At 37.3% G+C, this 25,295-nt stretch overlaps 2 protein-coding genes across 4 annotated transcripts in view; both read right to left on the bottom strand.

The window, feature by feature from the left end:
- Window positions 1-25,295, bottom strand: part of LOC128556278 (uncharacterized) — a 192,714-nt gene that overhangs the window by 95,758 nt on the left and 71,661 nt on the right. The window lies entirely within an intron of this gene.
- The window catches only part of LOC123551202 (brevican core protein-like), a 90,156-nt gene that overhangs the window by 63,891 nt on the left and 970 nt on the right, over window positions 1-25,295 (bottom strand). For all 3 annotated transcript variants that reach the window (XM_045339948.2, XM_045339947.2, XM_045339946.2), the window contains exon 2: window positions 20,488-20,567. In XM_045339948.2, coding sequence (XP_045195883.2) covers window positions 20,488-20,511 — 24 coding nt within the window. In that variant the 5' untranslated portion in view covers window positions 20,512-20,567. The remainder of the gene's footprint in view (window positions 1-20,487; window positions 20,568-25,295) is intronic.

The following is a 25,295-nucleotide window of genomic DNA, read 5'->3' as shown; positions in this document are numbered from 1 at the left end:
GAACACTAAAATATTCATTTATTATACTTAGGCTAATAATTACCTTTATTAAATAGGTTCATGAACTTTTCTTGAACTTTTATGAACGTTAAATTCATAATGTCACATGATCAATTTCCACCATTTTGTTGCATGCAAATGTTATTAAACAATATTTGAGAAGTTTGTGTAGCAAATAAGATGGAAACATTTATTAAACTACAGCAAGGAATGGATTAAAAGGAACATGAGGGCACTGGATATTAAACAAGTAATTATGGTGTTGTCATAATCATTCATTTTAAAAAATACAGAATCCTAAAATTTCAAATGTCACAAGTTTTCACGACCCTGAAGAAAGGTTAGTGTTGAGATAAAAGTAAATTATAATTATTAACTTATAATAATGTTTTGTATTTTATGCAGCAATGCATGGATTCGTAAACCGATCAATAAACTCCGCCCCTTAGTTACTAACTTGCTGCTTCCCACAGGCTTCTTTCAAAATAGTGGATTCATGCACATTTGCGATGGACTCACTAGAAAGTAATACAGATGATTTTTCTGTGAAATACTTGTCAAATTGTGAAAAAAATGCACCAAGAAAGCTGTCAAAGGTACCTAATTATTTTAATCAAGGATATGTACATGACATTAAAATTAACTCAGAAGAAACCACGGTAAAAGTTAGCGCTAAATGTTGGCGTTCTCAAAGAAAGAGTGAAAAACCGTGGACACTTTCACTAGATATTGCTTGCAGGAAAATGCTGAGTCCTTATGAAGGTGCATGATTTGACATATAAAAAAATTATAATTATAATGTTAATTATCTTTCAAGCAACATTTTAAACGAGACTACGACTTAGATTATTAAATAAATTATCTGATTATAAACTATCAGGCCTATACTTCTGTCGTTGAGACAGTAATTCCACGCTAGGCTTTTGTGATAAAAATATTAAAACTCCATGTGTTGTCACATACGGTGTAAGTGATTTCTTAAATCAAGATAACATTTTCATCAGATAAAGAAACTCATTAACTAGTGCAATAGCTTTTTATGAACGTTGCGTAATACCCTAGCTACTGTTCTTATTTTACAAGTATGTATTGCGCTCATGCTGCAATTAATTGCGGACATGTCGATCACCACTGTGATATCAATTAAGTTAATTATTCCCATTATATTGTAATATATATTTGTAAAATACCACGCCGTTGTCTTAAAAATTAACATTTATGTCCATCATATAGCAGCTTGGTGCTATTTCAGTACTAATTTTTGAGTGCAAACTTCCAAAATTTTGAACACTTAGTAGCTTTTTTTTTTTTCAACGTGGACCGACATTGCTCACATATCATAGGGCTAATTAAATCTTTTCAAGGGCTTAAACTCCACAATTTCAAATAAAAAAAAAGTAGAAAAGAAACAGATTAAATAAATCCATTTGCATTTATTATATCACGGTATCAGTGGTAGTTATAAATAGTTTACGATAGTCGAAATGAAAAATAAATAAGTAACAAACAAAGAGCTGTCAGTGGACAGCGCGCTCGACTATTCTCAGTGCTTGATAGAATAATATAAGCAATGAGTAAAACTTTAACATTACAATAAGCATATTCTAAGTCGAAAAGGGGCCATAATTCAGTCAAAATGCTTGATAGAGTTACCCCCTCCTTTTTATAGACTGGGGTCATGATGGTAAACAAGTATGCAAAATATAAAAGCAGTATCTCCATGGACTTTGAAAATATTTGGGGTGGTACGCAAACTTTACCATTTATTCTAAGTCGAAAAGGGGCCATAATTCAGTCAAAATGCTTGATAGAGTTGCCTCTTTCTTTTTACAGACTGGGGTCATGATGGTAAACAAGAATGCAAAATATGAAAGCAATATCTCAATGGACTTTGAAAATATTTAGGGTGGTACGCAAACTTTAACATTTATTCTAAGTCGAAAAGGGGCCATAATTCAGTCAAAATGCTTGATAGAGTAGCCTCCTCCTTTTTACAGACTGGGGTGATGGTAAACAAGTATGCAAAATATGAAAGCAATATCTCAATGGACTTTGAAAATATTTAGGGTGGTACGCAAACTTTAACATTTATTTTAAGTTGAAGAGGGGCCATAATTCAGTCAAAATGCTTGACAGAGTTGCCTCCTCCTTTTTACAGACTGGGGTCATGATGGTAAACAAGTATGCAAAATATGAAAGCAATATCTCAATGGACTTTGAAAATATTTGGGGTGGTACGCAAACTTTAACATTTATTCTAAGTCGAAAAGGGGCCATAATTCAGTCAAAATGCTTGATAGAGTTGCCTCCTCCTTTTTACAGACTGGGGTCATGATGGTAAACAAGTATGCAAAATATGAAAGCAATATCTCAATGGACTTTGAAAATATTTGGGGTGGTACGCAAACTTTAACATTTATTCTAAGTCGAAAAGGGGCCATAATTCAGTCAAAATGCTTGATAGAGTTGCCTCCTCCTTTTTACAGACTGGGGTCATGATGGTAAACAAGTATGCAAAATATGAAAGCAATAACTCAATGGATTTTGAAAATATTTGGGGTGGTACGCAAACTTTAACATTTATTCTAAGTTGAAAAGGGGCCATTTGTGTGACGCTCACGCTCACACCGACGCCGTGGCGAGTAGGATAGCTCCCCTATTCTTCGAATAGTCGAGCTAAAAATCAGTGACATTCTAAACTGCATGGTTTAACAAGTGCGTATATTTGATTTTTAAATTGCATTTAAAACAACTGACAGGAAAATCAGTTTAAATTAATCAATTTTAAGACTTCCTAGGATAGAAAAGAATGGTCGAAACCTCGCGGGGCACAGAGGGGATACCGTTGTCATACTTGCTGTGTACAAAATTATAAAAGAACTATCATTACATAATAAATAATGGCAAAGTATTAAAATCCACTCCGAATATTTATCTGTCTGCTCTTGATTTAATGTCTGTCATTAATATGAGCTTACGTTTTATCTTTCACAAAAACATTTTGAAATAAAGTTAATATGCCACACAGTGTCCAGATCTTATTTATATTTTTGAATAATGATGTTGGTATTTCATGTGAAATTATTTCATATGTTTTGACTTTATTAATGACATGTTCGATGTGCACTCTATGCTCGGCAATTTCTTGTGTAAGAATAAATTGGTCGCTGAACAAAATTTTGTATACAGCCATTTGCGAAAATATAGATGATACTTTCAACTGCGAGAATATATTGCTGAAGAAGGTTAGCTGTTACTTTTGTATGAAATAATATATAAATGACTTAGGCCTATATTATATATATCTAACAGTGCTCCAGCTAGCTAATTTTAGCAGGGCGCATCGCCCGTTCCGAAATTCGTTCCGCCCTGTTGCCCCGCCAGGCACCCGGCCTGCCCGTTTTACAACCATTCATTTCTTTTTTAGCCAACCTTCCCTTTTTTGCCTCAGTGGTTATAATAAATTGCTTTATTGCACCTTATTTATCGAGTGATACACGCCGGGTGGGGGGGGGGAGGGGCATTGACATAATTGGCAAACAATTACCTGCTGTAATCGGCCCGATTAGTCTGCTACCATTAATCACTATTACAGTGTACATTTAACCATTGAAAATATCTTGATTTTCGTGCGATTTAGTCTGCTACACCAGCATTAAAATCACTGAAGCTTACAGTGTTAAAACAATATCTAACCAGTCTGAAAATTATCTTGATTTTCGCGCCGCCTGTCAAACTGTACTTTCGTTTTCGGTCACGGTTGTAAATGTCCGTTTATACACAATTAAAACTTAAGTCCAGACAACAGACATTTAAATCTAATTGATAAAAATCGACCACAATCAAATTTAAATAGGAAATTGTTTACCTTGATCATTTTAAATGTTTTTGAAATCGAAAGTAGACTGTCGTCTGCTGTACAAAATTCCGATTTTTCGTGAACATTTCTTTGAAATTAGTTTAATAAGATGTAAGGACACTGTAAACTTTAATGTCAGATACTGTAAAATGCTGTTAAACTGTCTTTGCATCATAATAATCTTTCAAAATATTGCTTAAAAATGAGTTTTTAGAAAAGTGTAACCATTACCGGATATAAAATTTTGGATACCCGGAATACCTTCTATAAGAAGTGCTAAACTTGCATTTAGTCTGTTGTAAGTTAAAAACTTTGCCTTATTTCATTTATTTAAGTGAAAGTTTAAACTTTATCTTCAGTATCTTATACATATAAATTTATAAATATCAAGTACATGGAGAAGATGTGTTCTGAAATTTTAACAAGTAAAATGGGCCTAAACAAAAGTTATTAAAATGTTATAGCTACAGAAATTATTTCAAGCTTTTATTTCTTTAACTCACAGATATTGTTATTAAATAAACAATTACAAAGAACAGGCCCGGATTCAGGGCCAGGCCAAGGGGGCCTCCCTTACAGAAGCAAGCCTCTGTGGAGTACATGCTGCGTATTTGCTGTGTATATGCCGCGAACACAGTAGTATGCCAGAGGAGTACATTTTACATACACCGCATGCCGCGTACATGCCGTGTACTATTTCGACGAGTACACAGCATGTACGCAGGAGGTCACTAGTACACTTCAAGTACGCAGCACAGACTCTGAAAATTTAAGAAGTACACTGCATGTACGCAGGAGGGACTTGTACAAGAAAATAGTACACTGCATGTACACCGCAGATACTTCGAAATTTATAACACTTATATTTAGTTGCATTAAAGTTGTTTCCCCTTGATGCAGTTACGCCATTTTCTTCAGATGTTTACCAAATTACATGCTATAAAAATTGATTTATTTCATTGAAAAGCGGATGAAGAAAAGCATACTAATTTATTTGATAACATCAATCTACATTATTTTGGTAAGGGTAAATACTTATTGATGCATGTCACTTATCTTTTTTCTGTTTTTTTCTGTCCAAATGATCAGCATTTGCATAAGAAAGTTGGTGGGGTAAGGAATTTACATTATCACAGCAGTTTCGCCACAAGAATACACAGCATGTATGCAGCAGGAGTACACAGCATGTACGCCGCAGGACTCGGGCCAGGAATACACAGAATGTACGCCGCAGGAGTACACAGCATGTACGCCGCAGGAGTACACAGCATGTATGCCGCAGGGGTAGTACACCGCAGGCTCATTTGCATGTGAAAAGTGTATGTGCCGGGTACATGCTGCGTACTATTTCCCGCATACTAAATTCTTCCAGCGTACATCCTGTGTACTATGTAGTCCACAGCATGTACGCGGCAAGTAGTACGTGGCAGAGCTCATTTGCATGTCAAAAGTGTACTACAAATGTACTATCGGTGTATGTGTGGTGTATATCCTGCGTACTATTTAAAGCCCTTGATTTCAGTACACATCATGTACGCATCATATACGCTGTACGTACACAGCAAGAGTACGCAGCAGGCCTTTTTCTTCTGTAAGGGCTGTGCCCCCAGTTGGCTGAGAAGTGACCTATACTCATCAAAGATGCACCCTACTATTTTGACAAAAGAATATTTTTTTCTCAAAATTTAGACCCAGAAACGCACCAGGGGCCACCATTTCATACCTGTATTTCGAAATTTTCCAAGGGGAGAGCCTCTGACCACCAAATCAAGAGGAGAGTAACATACCCTTGCAATACCTCATAATTTAGACCTAAAAATGCACCAGAGGCCACCATTTCATGCCTGTATTTAAAAAATTTCTCGAACTGCCAAGTAAAAAACGAGCAGCAGCATTCTTTGTATATTAGAGATGACAAACCTAGCCTATCAAAGCACAAAGTATGCCTTATACCATGCCTAAAGTGTGCCTAATATAATGCCAAAAGTATGCAAAATACCTTGCCTAAAGTAATGTTAAAATGCACCTAATGCATGCACCAGTTACAATTTTCTAATGGGGGGGGGGGGGGGGGGGGGGGTGGGAGCATGCCCCCCAAATGCCCCCTCCCTCCAAGAAGTGCCCTTTTCATTGCCAGCACCCTGCCCTTTTTTAATCCTAGCTGGAGCACTGTCTAATGTATTGAACTGAATAATTATACGATCAGCCTAAATTAAAATAAATTGAGCTAATTCAAATTAAAACAGATCACAGACGAATGAGTAAAGGCAGACAGACGATACATAATGTATTATGTATGTTATTATATTATACTATGTACATTACTGACACACAGGTTTTAATATAGAGATTATCAGAATCACATTTGTCAATGAGCAGATTGCAAAATGTGTTTATTGATTCGTTCAACGTTCAATTGTCATCAGCATATGTTTATTCAACGCTTACTGCCTTAGTTTAACCGTTTAGGGAACAATATAAATCTTCCCCCTTCTACCTTTTCCAGGTACCGCTCGTCAGCTTTACATATTCCCTATAAGCACACAGCACACATCAACACCATTTCCACCAAAAAGAATTTTGTGTACCAAACTTATCAGAATTAATCAGTAACGGTTTCTAAGCGAAAGCTTGTGGGAAGGAATGACTGGTTAGCAACAACTGATGGGTACTGAATAATCCACGTTATCTTACTGGTCAATATAATAGATTATAATTAGTTTGATTGACAGCCCGGATCCATCCATTGTTTACTTCTTATTATGCCCCCACCCACTCAGAGTTTGCTGTTTTACAATAATTATATGTCATTTGTTAGTGAGAAGTACATTAGACATGTAAAATGAAACAGAACCTTTCTTGAACTGTTTGAACTACTTATCTGAAAAAGTTTCTGACTAATTCTTGAAAAAATAGTTCAAGAAATATTCTTACATTGTTCAAGAACATGTCAAGAACATTTTAAGGACTGTTAAATGAAAATTTTATTGAACTTTTTAAGAATACCTGTTCTAGAATTGTTCTTGAAATAAAGTTCAAGAAAGTTTCTTGAACTTTCATCAAGAACAGTTGAAGAACATTATGTTCTTAAACATTTGTTCCATTTAACATTTCTTAAAATGTACCTGAACTGTTCTGGTAGTGTTCAGGAAGATTTCATGTAACTTTTACCTGAAAAATCCAAGAATATTTCTTGAACTGTTCATGAAAATTTCGCAGGGGGAGTGACCCAAAATCAATATGGGTCATCTGCTCTGCATGTCCAATCATCCTATGAAGTTTCAACATTCTGGGTCAAGTGGTTCTCAAGTTATTGATCAGAAACAGTTTCAAAGCCACATGTCAAATAGTTTTTACAAAACATGGACTTGTACAAAATCTGAACCAATTTCCAAGTCCAACAAGAGCTGTCGCTATTGGTAACAAATGCCCCCGAAGTGTGCCCAAGAATGCTACAGTTGTCTGCACAAAAAAGCACACATCATTTTGTGACCTTGACCTTGACCTAAGAGACCTGGGTCATAAGCATGACACACCTTCTCAATATGGGTAACATTTATGTAAAATATTTTCAAATCCATTGATAAATGGCAGAGTTAATGGCCAGACAAGTGTGACCTTGACCTTGGAGCTAGGGGTCTGGTCTTGGGCATGACATGTCATCTCATTACAGAGATCATTTATGCCAAGTAATTTTAAAATCCCTTCATCAATGGCAGACTTATGGACTGGGCAAGAAACAGACCGTGTTAACCTTTAACCTCTAGGCGTAACCTTGACCTTGGAGCTAGGGGTCTGGGTCTTTCGCATGACAAGTTCGAGGTAAATTATGATCTTAGATGGTATACAAAATATTACCATTTCATAAAAACTTCAACCAACGCAGACACCGGGATGAGTAGCATAGCTCTCCATATTCTTTGAATAGTCGAGCTAAAATGTACAGTTACGGTTTTGGACTGTAGTGAACTTTTAAGATGGGGAAATCATACTGAAGAATTGGGCAAAAATCTATTCTATTATCTTTCCTTGTTTATTGAGATCAACGCTATACATTATTGTCTCCCTTCGACCGTCTAGCTAAATATCGATCCCTATCGGATATTTTTAGCGAGTGTTGCAGATCGTTATGGTTCGGCTGTCTCCGCTTATCGTATCACGGGAGGTGCCGATCATAAAAAAAACAAGGATAAGAGACCTACTGTAAAAATGTAGTGGGAAGCGTGATTTATTTTACACCGATTTTAAGTACCGGTAAACAACAACAGCAAATATAGTCGTCTTTATATGTATCAGGTTACATACAGAGTAACAACTTGGTTTAATTCTGTTTTTCAATTATGTAAAATACAGGACACTACGTTATTTATTCTTTTATTTTGCATAGTATATGAAAATATGATCAACACTAAATTACCGTCTTTATATTTTACATTAAAGAAACTGAGACTAAAAACAAATATAAATACACAAAATCGTGTATGTTAGGCGAGCATAAAATACATGTACATGAAAACTACTATTATCTTAAAAAATAGAAAGCAGGAAAAAATTATAATTTTTAAAAGCGCTTACAAACTTGACAATTTCATTTTCAGTTATTATAAATAGATGTGAAATACGTTTTTTATTACATTCAATCTAGACCTTCCTGATTCAATGGAGTGAAAATTTAAGTAATTAATCAACTGATTGCATTTAATCGTATTTAACTTGTCAAAAATAATTTTGCTATGTAATGAACATTTGAAAAACATATTGTCACAATGAACAGAAAAACAAACATACTCGACAATGTAAAGGTATCTTTTATGACACCAGAGCCTGTTTAATTGGAAGTGTGACCTATTTGCCCCCGAGCCAGTCATTGTGTAGTAAAGAATGGGCGGATTATGACTTCTCAAGGTTTCTCAAAGGGACTGACTGATTGATTTAATAAATGTCAGATCTTTAAAATAAAAAGTGGAAAACCTACGAACAAGACAAGCTCATCATAATGATAGAAAAAAAAAGTATTTTAGAAAAGATTTAGGATAATGTGACACTAATGTTGTGTAAAGGTTATTCATAATAACTATCACGAATATTTTTACTATATGAACAAGGGATTACAGATTTTTCATATCTTTTAGCGCGTGCTATACCTTCTTGAGATTAGCTGTGCATACATTCAGTTCAATTCAATTTCGATTTATTGCATAAATACAATGCCTACAGCAAGTGAAAGCATTATATAATATGGAGCAGAGAGAGTACATAATAATTTTCAGGAGAGACAATAAACCAGAGCTATAAAAATGTATTTTATACTTCTTTGAATAAACTAATAAATCAATAAACGACAATTTTTCACAATGTTGTCACAAAACTTTTATAGTATAATATTTTCACTCTAAGGCGAACCTTTAACACGTGTTCTATATATCTATACTCTAATATCGAACAATTAACCTGTATCAAAGAACTAAAAATACTTTGTTTTTATAGCTCTTTGCCTGTATTCAGGAAACAATACTGTTAATTAAATACAAGTAAATACTCAATCACTGTCACAATATCTTATGTATCTAACAACATTTGGACTTGAAAATAAAAAAATATATTTATTGTGTTTTTAAGTTTCGTTCATAAAACATGTTACAATTTTCAAAATGCTCTTACGCAATCACCGAGAAGATTATTATCTGTGTAATAAAAAGACCTGATCGTCCCTAATCCCCTAATAAAAAGGTGTTGAGAAGCAATAAACTTGCAAAAAGCTGTTAATTGGTAATACACAACTATCGAAAAGTGCTTTAACATGGCTGTTTCAGAGGACCCGAAAACAATTTACTCAAAATGTTGCATTATATAAATTCTTTATAACATATTTATGGTTAAAACTTAAACTAAGGGGTATAAGTATAATTAAACGAATCTTTAAAATACCAGACAGTGGTTACATCTTTTTTTAGAAAGAAATATATATAGTTGCAACGTGCATCATGTCTTATGATTTTTTTATTTATTAACATGATAGGTCAGCATCTTTCTCTGTAACATTTATTTTGCGGAAAGCTTGTAATTCCCAAAAACTATGGTTCGCCTTAATATAACTGAAATTATTCCCGCACTGTTATTATCACTTCAATAATTATCTGCAATTATAAAACGTATTTTCGAAGTTGCACACCTGGTTAATTGATTACATACCGCTCCATTTGCACAATATCTTTGTCGTTGTACAAGATAAATAATTATTTAATCATTTGAAATTATAGATAATTTACATACTCAAGCTTCTTTTCTAAATATGTATAGCAAACAGTAAAATATAGACCATTTATATACTTTAGCTTCTTTTCTACTTGTGTAAATTTAACTCATGAAATTGCTATGACTTTCCTTTCTTCTCTCTACCTTTCTTTCTTTTATATTGATGCATGCAGTAACAAGAGATCACAGAGTGATCTTGGCGCCCACCAATGTGCCATTTTTGAGTGTTCCAAATTTCAAGACTTACTGACTAGCTCAAGGTCAAATTTCATTTTCGTACACAACACAAATCTATGCATGTGGTCCAAATTTGAAGCCTGTACCTTCAAAAATGTGAAAGTAGGTCACTAGGTCAATGTCAAGGTCAAAGTTTGTTTCGGTACACAAAACTATGCATGTGGTCCTAAATTTGAAGCCTGTAGCTACAGAAATGTGAAAGTAGGTCACTAGGTCAATCTTAAGGTCAAAGTTCATTTTGGTACCCAAAACTATGCAAGTGGTCCAAATTTGAAGGCTGTAGCTTGAGAAATGTAAAACTAGGTCACTAGGTCAAAATCCAGGTCAAATTTTACTTCGGAATACAAAACTATGCATGTGGTCCAAATTTGAAGCCTGTACCTTCAAAAATGTGAAAGTAGGTCACTAGGTCAATGTAAAGGTCAAAGTTTGTTTCGGTACACAAAACTATGCATGTGGTCCAAATTTGAAGGCTGTAGCTTGAGAAATGTAAAAGTAGGTCACTAGGTCAAAATCAAGGTCAAATATTATTTCGGAATACAAAACTATGCATGTGGTCCAAATTTGAAGCCTGTACCTTAAAAATGTGAAAGTAGGTCACTAGGTCAATGTAAAGGTCAAAGGTCATTTCAGTACACAAAACTATGCAAGTGGTCCAAATTTGAAGGCTGTAGCTTGAGAAATGTAAAAGTAGGTCACTAGGTCAAAATTAAAATAAATTTTATTTCAGAATACAAAACTATGCATGTGGTCCAAATTTGAAGCCTGTACCTTCAAAAATGTGAAAGTAGGTCACTAGGTCAATGTCAAGGTCAAAGTTTTTTTCGGTACACAAAACTATGCATGTAGTCCAAATTTGAAGGCTGTAGCTTGAGAAATGTGAAAGTAGGTCACTAGGTCAAAATCAATGTCAAATTTCATTTTGAAACACGAAACTATACATATGATCCAAATTTGATGCCTGTACCTTCAAAAATGTGAAAGTAGGTCACTAGGTCAAAATAAAGGTCGAAGTTTTTTCCAGTGCACAAAATTATGCATGTGGTCCAAATTTGAAAGCTGTAGCTACAGAAATGTGAAAGTAGGTCACTAGGTCAAAATCAAGGTCAACTCATGTCAAGGTTCATCTTGCCACTCAAAAATATACATGTGGTCCAAGTTTGAATGTTGTAGTTACTGACAAGAACATTTTAAAAGCTTTTCCCTATATAAGTCTATATGAACCAATTGACCCCCGGGGCGGGGCCATATTTAACCCTAGGAGGATAATTTGAACAAACTTGGTAGAGAACCACTAGATGATGCTACATTACAAGTATCAAAGCCCTAGGCTTTGTGGTTTGGGCAAGAAGATTTTCAAAGTTTTTCCCTATATAAGTCTATGTAAACCATATGACCCCCAGGGCGGGGCCATATTTGACCCTAGGGGTATAATTTGATCAATCTTAGTTGAAGACCACTAGATGATGTCACATACAAAATATCAAAGCCCTAGGCCCTGTGGTTTTGGACAAGAGGTTATTCAAAGTTTTTCCCTATATAAGTCTATATAAACCATGTGACCCCCAGGGCGGGGCCATATTTGACCCCAGAGAAATAATTTGAATCATCTTGGTAGAGGACCACTAGATGATGCTTCATACCAAATATCAAAGCCCTAGGCTCTGTGGTTTTGGACAAGAAGGTTTTCAAAGTTTTTCCCTATATAAATCTATATAAATTATAGAAATAAACAAAGGGCCATAACTCACTCATAAATTGTTGAACCAGTCTGATTTTCAGGGGGACACAACTAGGGTACCAATACATCATTCTGACAAAGTTTGGTCAAAATCCCCCAAGTAGTTTCTGAGGAGATGCGATAACGAGAAATTGTTAACGGACGGACGGACGGACGGAATGACGGACGGACGGACCACGGACGCAGAGTGATTTTAATAGCCCACCATCTGATGATGGTGGGCTAAAAATTACCAATTGAAAATAATACTATGTTGTAACAATCAGCTCTTTCTGTATCATCGGCAGCTAAACTTCGGGCGAGTTCATGCGTTTCCGCGCGCGTTTGGAAATACCACGGACACGGCAAATAAAGAAATAATACATAAATCACCAACTTTTAAACGTCTAGGGAAGCAAGAAGACATTAAAATAATTTCAAAATAAAAACATATATAAAAAGTTTATTGTCTGTAGAATACTTCAATAGGATAATAAATATTCTCAAAGTATGAATAAAGTGGCTACAGGGGAAAGAATAAGATGCGTATCACAGGTTTTTGCTTATTTTATTCAGTAACTATATGCCGTAAACAGAGACTGATAGTGATGTTTTTTAATCGTCAAGGGAAGCATTAATTCTTCATTTTAGATAAATAATTTTTATATCTTTGTAAAGAGAAAAGAATGACGAACACTTTAATAGGATAATAAATATTGTGTGTTCATTATAATTAAAACAATATTTGTTCAAACTTTTTTTCCTTCTTTGTTTCTATTGGAAAATATCAACCAGATAAAAATCGATATCGCACTGCCAGGCGATTTCAAGGGGGATAATTTTACCGATAAGACGACAAATTTTACCTAATTGTTGATCATGATTTGAAAATACAGCAACGATCCCAGAAAAACCTGACAATGTGCCTCCATTCTGGATGCCTGGTTATTATAAGCCGCTAACAAATACTTAACAAGAAAATATCAGTAAAACTGATCGATGGCTGCTCCCAGACATTTCTATATTAAAAGAACAAAAGTGGACTTTGTATATTGAAAGAACAAAAGTGGAATTTACTGACTGGGCACATATAGTTTACTAATGGGTAAATTTTTATGGATTAATCATTCCAACCAATAATGAAGAAAATATGCACAACTCAAATACGATTGACCTAGTATACACAATAGACCATGTGCGTTTTGTTTGTGATACCAACTGCGAGCACTTGACCTTGGTATGAATAGAATAACAATAGAGGGAGGAGTTTGATGAAATATATCAACAAACAAGAGCTGTCGGATGACAGCGCGCTCGACTATTCGAAGAATTGACTGAAGAATGGGGTCAAAATATTTCCATAGATTTTCAAACAAAAGAAAACAATGGATTAAACAAAATTTTTTCCTGTATTTGTGCATTTCGATTAGTCTTGCACTAAGTGGCAATGTGTGACCATGATGGCAAATATGTTATTAAGTTATATGTTAGGCAAACACAGACTTGTATGAAAAGTTTAACTAATTTCCAAGTCCAGAAAGGGCCATAATTCAGCCAAAATAGTTGTCAAGAGTTATGTACTCTTGCCTGCAGATGGAAATCATAATGATAAACAAGTGTTTAAAGTTTAAAAGCCATATGTCAAATAATCTTGACAGAACATGGACATATACGAAAACAGAACCAATTTCCAAGTTCAAAAAGGGCCATAATTCAGCCAAAAAAGATGACAGAGTTATGTGCTCTTGCCTATTGATAGAGACTATAATACTGAACAAGATATAAAAGTTTCAAAGCCATATGTCAAACACTTTACATAAAATATAAACTGGTACGAAAAACTTAACCAAGACTTCTAAGTCAGAAGGGGCCATAATTCAGCCAAAATGACTGATGGAGTTATGTACTCTTGCCTATAACTGGATATGGTGATGGTAAACAAGTGTTGAAAGTTTCAAAGCTTTATCTCAAAAGACTTTGTCAAAATGTAGACTGGTACGAAAAACTTAAACAAGATTTCTAAGTCAAAAGGGGCCATAATTCAGTCAAAATGCTTGACAGAGTTATCAGGCTGTCTAGCATACCCCGACAAAAAATTAGGGCTAATTTTAGGGCAATTTGTACAAAAAAATAGGGCTAATATTAGGAATTTGGTATAATTTTAAGGAAATTTTAGGGCTAAATTTAGGAATTTTCAAATCAAAATATGGACTTTAAAGACCATGTAATGTGCTTACCTTTATGTGATTGACATAAAAGTAACTCAGAAATAGTGCTTTATTTACAGAAAAGACGTCTCCTAGCTTTCCACTGTTTTGAACTGTGCTAAATTGTTTTTTTCTGAATTAGAAGAACTTTTAAACAACATTTAAAACATTTTCTCTTTTTGATCATTGCAAAAAAGTTAAAAAATTAGGAATCTTTGTGAAAAAATAGGGCCTTTTTAGGAATTTCCTTTGATTTTTTTGAAAAAATAGGAATTTTAGCCAAATTGAAAAAAAATAGGAAAAAGTAGGAATTTTAGGGACGCTAGACAGCCTGAGTTATATACCCTTGCCTATAACTGGACATGGTGATGGTAAACAAGTGTTGAAAGTTTCAAAGCTTTATCTCAAAAGACTTTGTCAAAATGTGGACTGGTACGAAAAACTTAACCAGGGTGTGACGCCAACGCCGACGCCGACGCCAACGCCGACGCCGTGGTGAGTAGGATAGCTCTACTTATTCTTCGAATAGTCGAGCTAAAAATGAGAACTGTCCATACTCCGTACAAGAATTGTACTATAGTATACTACTGTTGAAAAATCAAAGGGCAATAACCATCCAAACTAGAAGATGCTTTTGTAGAAAAGCGCATGTCTCCCCAATGCATATTCATATAGGCAGGAAGTCAATAGGGGACAGAAGCAAAAATCTAAGCAGCACTGGTGGCTGGCTGCAATAGGAATCATCTATTTTCCATGTTCAAGCCCCTGTGACCTTGACCTTTGAACTGGTGACCCTAAAATCAGTAGGGGTCATCTACTCTGTATGTCAAATCATCCTATGAAGTTTCAAAATTCTGGGTCAAGTAGTTCTCAAGTTACTGACCAGAAATGTTTTCCATGTTCAGGCCCCTGTGACCTTGACCTTTAATAGTGATCCCAAATTCAATAGGGGTCATCTACTATGCATATCCAATCATCCTATCAAGTTTCAACATTCTGAGTCAAGTGGTTCTCAAGTTATTGATTGGAAATGGTTTTCCATGATCAGGCCTCCGTGACCTTGACTTCTAATGGAGTGACCCCAAAATCAGTAGGGGTCATCTACTCTGCATGACCAATCATCCTATGAAGTTTCAATATTCTGGGTTAAGTGGTTCTCAAGTTATTGATCAGATATGGTTTTCCATGTTCAGGTCCCTGTGACCTTGACCTTTAACGGAGTGACCCAAAATCTATAGGGGTCATCTGCTCTGCATGACCAATCATCTTATGAATGTTCAACATTCTGGGTCAAGTGGTTCTCAAGTTATTGATTGGAAATGGTTTTCCATGTTCAGGCCACTGTGACCTTGACCTTAAACAGAGTGACCCCAAAATCAATAGGGTTCATCTATTCTGCATGTCCAATCATCCTATCAAGTTTCAAAATTCTGGGTCAAGTAGTTCTAAAGTTACTGACTGGAAATGTTTTTCCATGTTCAGGCCCCTGTGACCTTGACCTTTAATAGAGTGATCCCAAAATCAATAGGGGTCATCTACTCTGCATGACCAATCATCCTATCGAGTTTCAACATTCTGAGTCAAGTGGTTCTCAAGTTATTGATCGGAAATGGTTTTCCATGATCAGGCCCCAGTGACCTTGACTTCTAACGGAGTGACCCCAAAATCAGTAGGGGTCATCTACTCTGCATAACCAATCATCCTATGAATGTTCAACATTCTGGGTCAAGTGGTTCTCAAGTTATTGATCAGAAATGGTTTTCCATGTTCAGGCCATTGTGACCTTGACCTTAAACAGAGTGACCCCAAAATCTATAGGGGTCATCTACTCTGCATGTCCAATCATCCTATTAAGTTTCAAAATTCTGGGTCAAGTAGTTAAGTTACTGACCAGAAATGTTTTTCCATGTTCAGGCCCCTGTGACATTGACTTTAAACAGAGCGATCCCAAAATCAATAGGGGTCATCTACTATGCATATACAATTATCCTATCAAGTTTCAACATTCTGAGTCAAGTGGTTCTCAAGTTATTCATTGGAAATGGTTTTTCATGATCAGGCCCCTGTGACCTTGACCTTTATCAGAGTGACCCCAAAGTCAACAGGGGTCATCTACTCTGCATGAACAATCATCCTATAAAGTTTCAACATTCTCGGTCAAGTGATTCTCAAGTGATTGATCGGAAATGGTTTTCCATGTTCAGGCCCCTGTGACCTTGACCTTCAACAGAGTGACCCCAAAATCAATAGGGGTCATCTACTCTGTATATCCAATCATCCTATGAAGATTCAACATTCTGGGTCAAGTGGTTTTCAAGTTATTGATCGGAAATGGTTTTCCATGATCAGGCCCCTGTGACCTTGACTTCTAATGGAGTGACCCCAAAATCAGTAGGTGTCATCTACTCTGCATGACCAATCATCCTATGAAGTTTCAATATTCTGGGTTAAGTGGTTCTCAAGTTATTGATCAGATATGGTTTTCCATGTTCAGGTCCCTGTGACCTTGACCTTTAACGGAGTGACCCAAAATCTATAGGGGTCATCTGCTCTGCATGACCAATCATCTTATGAATGTTCAACATTCTGGGTCAAGTGGTTCTCAAGTTATTGATTGGAAATGGTTTTCCATGTTCAGGCCACTGTGACCTTGACCTTAAACAGAGTGACCCCAAAATCAATAGGGTTCATCTACTCTGCATGCCCAATCATCCTATCAAGTTTCAAAATTCTGGGTCAAGTAGTTCTCAAGTTACTGACCGGAAATGTTTTTCCATGTTCAGGCCCCTGTGACCTTGACCTTTGAATAGAGTGATCCCAAAATCAATAGGGGTCATCTACTCTGCATGACCAATCATCCTATCAAGTTTCAACATTCTGAGTCAAGTGGTTCTCAAGTTATTGATCGGAAATGGTTTTCCATGATCAGGCCCCAGTGACCTTGACTTCTAACGGAGTGACCCCAAAATCAGTAGGGGTCATCTACTCTGCATAACCAATCATCCTATGAATGTTCAACATTCTGGGTCAAGTGGTTCTCAAGTTATTGATCAGAAATGGTTTTCCATGTTCAGGCCATTGTGACCTTGACCTTAAACAGAGTGACCCCAAAATTTATAGGGGTCATCTACTCTGCATGTCCAATCATCCTATTAAGTTTCAAAACGTGTCTTAAGTGTAAACAAGCATTTTCTTCAATTTGACCTAGTGACCTAGTTTTTGAGCTAAGATGATCTACATGCGAATTTGACCTAGATTTGATCAAGGCAATCATTCTGACTAAATTTCATCAACCTTGATTAAAAAATACAGCCTCTATCGCATACAAAACGTTTTTCTTTGATATATCCTAGCGACCTAGTTTTTGACCCCAGATGACCCATACTCAAACTTGACCTTTATTTCAAGAAGGTAGCATTCTGACCAAATTTCATGAAGATCAATTGAAAAATACAGTCTCTATTGCATATACAAAGGTTTTTCTTTGATTTGACCTAGTGACCTAGTTTTTGACCACAGATGACCCATATTCTAACTCGACCTAGATTCCGTCAAGGCAATCATTCTGACTAAATTTTATGAGAACCCAGTGTAAAATGCAGCCCCTATTGCATACACAAGGTTTTTCTTTAATTTGACCGGGTGACCTAGTTTTTCATCCCATATGACCCATATTCAAATTCCATCTAGATTTCATATAGACAAACATTCTGATTAAATTTCATGAAGATCCTATGTAAAATGCAGCCCCTATTGCATACACAAGGTTTTTATTTGATTTGACCTAGTGACCTAGTTTTTAATCCCCGATGACCCATATTCAAACTTGACCTAGATTTTATCAAGGCAATCATTCTGACCAAAATTCATGAAGATCAATTGAAAAATACAGCCTCTATCGCATACACAAGGTTTTCCTTTGATTTGACCTAGTGACCTAGTTTTTGACCCCAGATGACCCATTTTCAAAACTGGCCTGGATTTCATCAAGGTTATCATTCTGACAAAATTTCATGAAGATCAGTTGAAAAATACAGCCTCTATCGCACACACAAGTTTTTTCTTTGATTTGACCTAGTGACCTACTTTTTAACCCCAGATAACCTATTTTTGAACTCGGCCTAGATTTCATCAAGGTAATCATTCTGACCAGAATTCATGAAGATAAAATGAAAAATACAGCTTCTATCGCATACACAAGGTTTTTTCTTGATTTGACCTAGTGACCTAGTTTTTGACCCCAGGTGACCCATTTTCAAACTTGGCCTAGATTTCATCAAGGTTATCATTCTGACAAAATTTCATGAAGATCAATTGAAAAATACAGCCTCTATTGCATACACAAGGTTTTTCCTTCATTTGACCTAGTGACCTAGTTTTTGACCCCAGATGACCCATTTTCAAATTAGGCCTAGACTTCATCAAGGTTATCATTCTGACCAAAATTCATGAAGATAGAATGAAAAATACAGCCTCTATCGCATACACAAGGTTTTTCCTTCATTTGACCTAGTGACCTAGTTTTTGACCCCAGGTGACCCATTTTCAAACTTGGCCTAGAATTCATCAAGGTAATCATTCTGACAAAATTTCATGAAGCTCAATTGAAAAATACAGCCTCTATCGCATACACAAGGTTTTTCCTTGATTTGACCTAGTGACCTAGTTTTTGACCCCAGATGACCCATTTTCGAACTCGGCCTAGATTTCATCAAGGTAATCAATCATTCTGACCAGAATTCATGAAGATAAAATGAAAAATACAACTTCTATCGCATACACAAGGTTTTTTCTTGATTTGACCTAGTGGCCTAGTTTTTGACCCCAGGTGACCCATTTTCAAACTTGGCCTAGATTTCATCAAGGTTATCATTCTGACAAAATTTCATGAAGATCAATTGAAAAATACAGCCTCTATCGCATACATAAGGTTTTTCCTTCATTTGACCTAGTGACCTAGTTTTTGACCCCAGATGACCCATTTTCAAATTAGGCCTAGACTTCATCAAGGTAATCATTCTGACCAAAATTCATGAAGATAGAATGAAAAATACAGCCTCTATCGCATAAACAAGGTTTTTCCTTCATTTGACCTAGTGACCTAGTTTTTGACCCCAGGTGACCCATTTTCAAACTTGGCCTAGAATTCATCAAGGTAATCATTCTGACAAAATTTCATGAAGATCAATTGAAAAATACAGCCTCTATCGCATACACAAGGTTTTTCCTTGATTTGACCTAGTGACCTAGTTTTTGACCCCAGATGACCCATTTTCGAACTCGGCCTAGATTTCATCAAGGTAATCATTCTGACCAAAATTCATGAAGATCAGTTGAAAAATACAGCCTCTATCGCATACACAAGCTAAATGTTGACGGACGACAGACAGACAGACAACAGACGACGGACGCCGGACATCGAGTGATCAGAAAAACTCACCTGAGCATTGCTCAGGTGAGCTAATAACAGAGATATAGTGAAAGTGCATCAAAACTTTAACCTGAAAGTCAAAGTGAAAAGGGGGGATAAATCATAAAATATTGGTGGCAGAGTTATGGCCCTTATGTCAAATGATGTGGGTGATGATGAGGAATAACTGTTTTAGGTTTGAATCAAATCCATCAAGTAATTACAGAGATAAGAAGAAAAAAAAGAAAGTGTAAAAAAACTTTAACCAAGGTAGGGACGTGGAAAGACGCCAATGCCTGGTTAAGTAGGATAGCTCTCCTTATACTTTGTATAGTCGAGCTAAAATCATCCGACTGGAACATGAAGACAATATGCACACCTTTTAACAGTGAAACTTCCTATGGAGTTTCAGTAAATTCCAACCAGTGGTCGCTGGGCAAAGGGCAATAACTCTGTTAAAATTCTTCCGAATGGAACAAGAAAATAATATGCGCATCTCCCCTTGGTAGTTAAGCTTTTTATGAAGTTTCGCTAGTTTCCAACAGTGTTTGCTGAGAAAGACAAGAACAATGGGACAGGCAGATAGACTAAGCGGCAACTATAATTGATTCTCCTTTGGGGAGCATGAAAATGTCATCTCCTTCCTTAAGTTTTTCTTATTTGTTATACAAGCTTAACAAGTTTAATCCGTACTTGCATAGATATTTTGCAGTCATTGTTTGTAGTCCTTTTTTTTCAAATTTGAAAGTTATGCATAATGTATCTTAAATGATGAAAGTATAATTTGTATGATACTTACCGCAAAAAATACTGTCAGTTTCATGCTTAAGTGAGCAACTAGTCTGGTGCTAGGATATCAACTAAGTAAATGCTGAACTGCTGGAAATAGAAAGAAAAATATCATACAGATATAGCCCCTTAAATTTCTTCTTAAAGAGATTTTAAGGTAGAAAGAATTGTTTAAATAGCTGTAAAAGAAACAATGTAGCTTCCTACGTCCTAGGCCCAATAGGGGTTATCTGCTAGTCATATAAACCTGCCTATTAGGTTTTGTGACCCTAGGCCAGTTATTGTCTAGAAACGGTTTAACTGTTCCAGGTCACTGTGACCTTGACCTTAGACCTACTGACCTCAAAATCTATAGGGGTCATCTAATGGTCATGACCAACCTCCCTATGAACTTTCAAGATCCTAGGCACAAGCATTCTTCAGTAATAATCTGGAAACCATAGACCTGTTCTGGGTCACTGTGACCTTGACCTTTGACTTACTAACCTCAAAATGACTAGAAGTCATCTGATGGTCATGATCAACCTCCCTTTTAAGTTTTGTAATCCTAGGTCGCGTTTTGAAGTTATAGTGCAGAAACTGTTAAAATATTCTGGGTCACTGTGACCTTGACCTTTGACCTACTGACCTCAAAATGAATAGGGTTTATTTGCTAGTCATGATTAACCTGATCCTAGGCCCAAGTGTTCTCAAGTTATCATCCAGAAACTCTTTAACTGTTCCAGGTCACTGTTACCTTGACCTTTGAACTATTTATCTCAAAATCAATTGGGGTCATCTGCTGGTCATGACCAACCTCCCAATTAAGTTTCATGATGCTAGGCCCAAACATTCCCACGTTATCATCCGGAAACGGTTTAAATGTTCCAGGTCAGTGACCTTGACCTTTGACCTACTGATCTCAAAACAAAATCAATAGGTGTCGTCTGCTGGTAACATAAACAACCTCCCGATTAATTTTCATGATTCTAGGCCCAAGCATCCAACTGGTTTACATACCGACCTACCATCAGAGAGACCGACATCTGCAAAACAATATACCACTCCTTCTTCGAAGGGGTGGGGGTGGGCATAATAATTTACATTTAATTTACACTGTCCTGAGTGCTTGTTGTTTAAGTACACTTTTATCTCAATTTCAAACAAGAGCTCGTAGAACACAGTCAAAATGCCCCCCTTGATCCATTCAGTAATCACACATGGAACGGAAATTATTTGGTCACTGTACACTACTGTTCTGGGTCAATCATGAATGTGACCTTGACCTTTGACCTATTAACCCCAAAATCAATATGGGTCATCTGCTTGTCATAATCAACCTCCCTATTAAGATTTCTGATCCTAGGCCCAAGCCTTCTTAAGTTATCATCTGGAAAACATTTAACTATTCTAGGTCACTGTGACCTTCACCTTTGACCTACTGACGTCAAAATCAATAGGGGTCATCTGCTGATCATGATCAACTTCCAATAAAGTTTTGTGGTCCTAGGCCCAAGCGTTCTCAAGTTATCATCTGGCAATGGTTTAACTGTTCTGAATCACTGTGACTTTGACCTTTGATAAACTGACCTCAAAATCAACAGGGGTCATCTGCTGGTCATGATTAGCCTCTCTATCAACTTTCATGATCCTAGGCCCAAGCGTTCTTGAGTTATCATCTGGAAACCATTTAACTGTTCTGGGTAACTGTGACCTTGACTTTTGACCTACTGACCTCAAAATCAGTAGGGGTCATCTGCTGCTTATGACCAACCATCCTCTTAACTTTCATGATCCTGAGCCCAAGCGTTCTTGAGTTATCATCTGAAACCGTTCAACTGTTCCGAGTCACTGTGACCGTAACCTTTGATTTGCTGATCTCAAAACAAAATCAATAGGGGTCATTTGCTGGTTATGACCAACCTCCCTGTCAACTTTCATGATCCTTGGCCCAAACATTCTTGAGATATCATCCAGAAACGGATTGGTCTACATACTGACCGACCAACATCTGCAAACAATATACACCTCCTTTTTTGAAGGGGGGCATAATAACAGCACCCATATCTTCATTAGAATCTGTTTCTTTCAATGCCCATTTTTACAAGTTAAAGTTTAAAGACTGGAAACTGTTTGGATTCAGGTTCAGAGATGATTCAGGCTACAAAAAATAGAAATCTGTACTAAGTTTGAATTCATTTAAATTTACATCACATTGAGTTATATGCTACTTGATTCTATTCTGATTCACCGTTTAATACAATATATTTTCTAAACTGAATAAAAAGAATTATTTACCATATAAGCAGCTCATAAACCTTATTTGTAAAAAAAAAGGGAAAATAATTTTCTTTTTAACACTTTATCTTCATATCTATGCAATTATTACATTTCTTTTAACATTATATATGTACTTTAGTTTTCAAATGACACTTTGTCTTTTTATGTTTTTTCTAACTGTTTAAAAGAATATCAATGATATGTTTTTGTTTTTTTAAAACAGTACTTTATCCTGTATTAATCTTTGTTTTTCTACTACAAACTAATATAAATTTATATTTTAAATATATTCACCAGAATTTTAGGTGCAGTTTTTGGCAAATGTTTAGGCATTAAAAAAAAATGTGTGTAACAGCCCAGTTTTTCCCCCAGTCAGTTCTTTCCCCGGGGAAAAAACTGACTAGTCAATTCTTTCCCCCGGGGAAAAAACTGACTAGTCACTAGAAACTTACCAGTCAGTTCTTTTCCCCCTAGCCAGTACTTGACCTGTCAGGTGGGGGAAGAAACTGACCGGTCAGTTCTTTCCCCCCTAGCCAGTACTTGACCTATCAGGAGGGAGAAGAAAGTAACCGTTCAGTTATTTCCCCCTTAGGCAGTACTTGACCTGTTGGGGGTGGGGGGGGGGAGGGGGAAGAAACTGACAGGTCAGTTCTTTCCCACCTAGCCAGTACTTGACCTGTCAGGAGGGGGAAGAAATTGACCGGTCAGTTCTTCCCCCCTGGGCAGTACTTGACCTGTCAGGTGGGGGAAGAAACTGACCGGTCAGTTTTTTCCCCCCTAGCCTGTACTTGACCTGTCAAGTGGGGGAAGAAACTAACTGGTCAGTTCTTTCCCCCCTAGCCAGTAGTTGACCTATCAGGAGGGAGAAGAAAGTGACCGTCAGTTCTTTCCCAACTAGGCAGTACTTGACCTGTCGGTGGGGAGAAGAAATGACCGGTCAGTTTTTCCCCCTAGCAGTACTTGACCTGCAGGTGGGAAGAAATGACGTCGTTCTTTCCCCCTAGCAGTACTTGACCTGTCGGGGGGGAAGAAATGACTGGTCAGTTCTTTCCCCCTAGCCAGTACTTGACCTGTAGTGAGGAAGAAATTGACCGTCAGTTCTTTCCCCCCCCAGCCAGTATTGACCTTCAGGAGGGGAAGAAATTGACCGTCAGTTCTTTCCCCCCTAGGCAGTACTTGACCTGTCAGGTGGGAAGAAATTGACCGGTCAGTTATTTCCCCCCAGCCAGTACTTGACCTGGGAGGGGGAAGAAATTGACCAGTCAGTTCTTTCCCCCCTAGGCAGTACTTGACCTGTCAGGTGGGGGAAGAAACTGACTGGTCAGTTCTTTCCCCCAGCCAGTACTTGACCTGGGAGGTGGAAGAAATTGACCAGTCAGTTCTTTCCCCCCTAGCCAGTAGTTGACCTATCAGGAGGGAGAAGAAAGTGACCGGTCAGTTCTTTCCCCCCTAGGCAGTACTTGACCTGTCAGGTGAGGTAAGAAATTGACCAGTCAGTTCTTTCCTCCCTAGGCAGTACTTGACCTGGGAGGGGGAAGAAATAGACCAGTCAGTTCTTTCCCACCTAGGCAGTACTTGACCTGTCAGGTTGGGGAAGAAACTGACTGGTCAGTTCATTTCCCCCCTAGGCAGTACTTGACCTGTCAGGTGGGGGAAGAAATTGACCGGTCAGTTCTTTCCCCCTAGCCAGTACTTGACCTGTCAGGAGAGGGAAGAAATTGACCGGTCATTTATTTCCCCCCTGGGCAGTACTTGACCTGTCAGGTGGGGGAAGAAATGACCGGTCAGTTCTTTCCTCCTAGCCTGTACTTGAACTGTCGGACGGGGAAGAAACTTGACAGTCAGTTCTTCCCCCTAGCATACTTGACCTTGGGGGGGAAGAAATTGACTAGTCAGTTCTTTCCCCCCTAGCATACTTGACCTGTCAGGTGGGGGAAAAATGACCGGTCAGTTCTTTCCCCCAGCCAGTCTTACTGTCAGGGGGGAAGAAATTGACCGTCATTTTTTCCCCCCTGCAGTACTTGACTGTCAGGTGGGAGAAGAAATTGACCGTCAGTTCTTTCCCCCACTAGTCAGTACTTGAAATGTCGGACAGGGAGAAGAAATTGACCAGTCAGTTCTTTCCCCACTAGCATATACTTGACCTATCAGGTGGGGGAAGAAATTGACTAGTCAGTTCTCCCCCCCCTCCCCAACCCCAGCCAATACTTGACCCGTCAGGTGGGGGAAAAAAATGACCGGTCATGTCTTTCCACCAAGCAAGTACTTGCTATGTTATGTGGGGGAAGAAATTGACCTTTTCCGCTAGCCAGTACTTAACCTGTCGGTCTGGTAGAAGAAATTGACAGGTCAGTTCTTTCCCCCCCTAGCATATACTTGACCTGTCAGTCAGGTGGGGAAGAAATTGACTGACCTGTTCTTTTGCCCCTAGCCAGTACTTGCTCTTTTACGTGGGGGAAGAAATTGACTGGTCAGTTCTTTCCCCCCTAGCCAACTTGACCTATCAGGTGGGGAAGAAATTGAACAGTCAAGTACTGGCTAGGGGGTAGGGTAGAAAGA

Source organism: Mercenaria mercenaria, chromosome 4 (assembly GCF_021730395.1).
Source record: "Mercenaria mercenaria strain notata chromosome 4, MADL_Memer_1, whole genome shotgun sequence".
Lineage (NCBI taxonomy): Eukaryota > Metazoa > Mollusca > Bivalvia > Venerida > Veneridae > Mercenaria > Mercenaria mercenaria.
The sequence above is the reverse complement of the archived record's forward strand: the minus strand, read 5'-3'. Positions and strand labels throughout refer to the sequence as shown.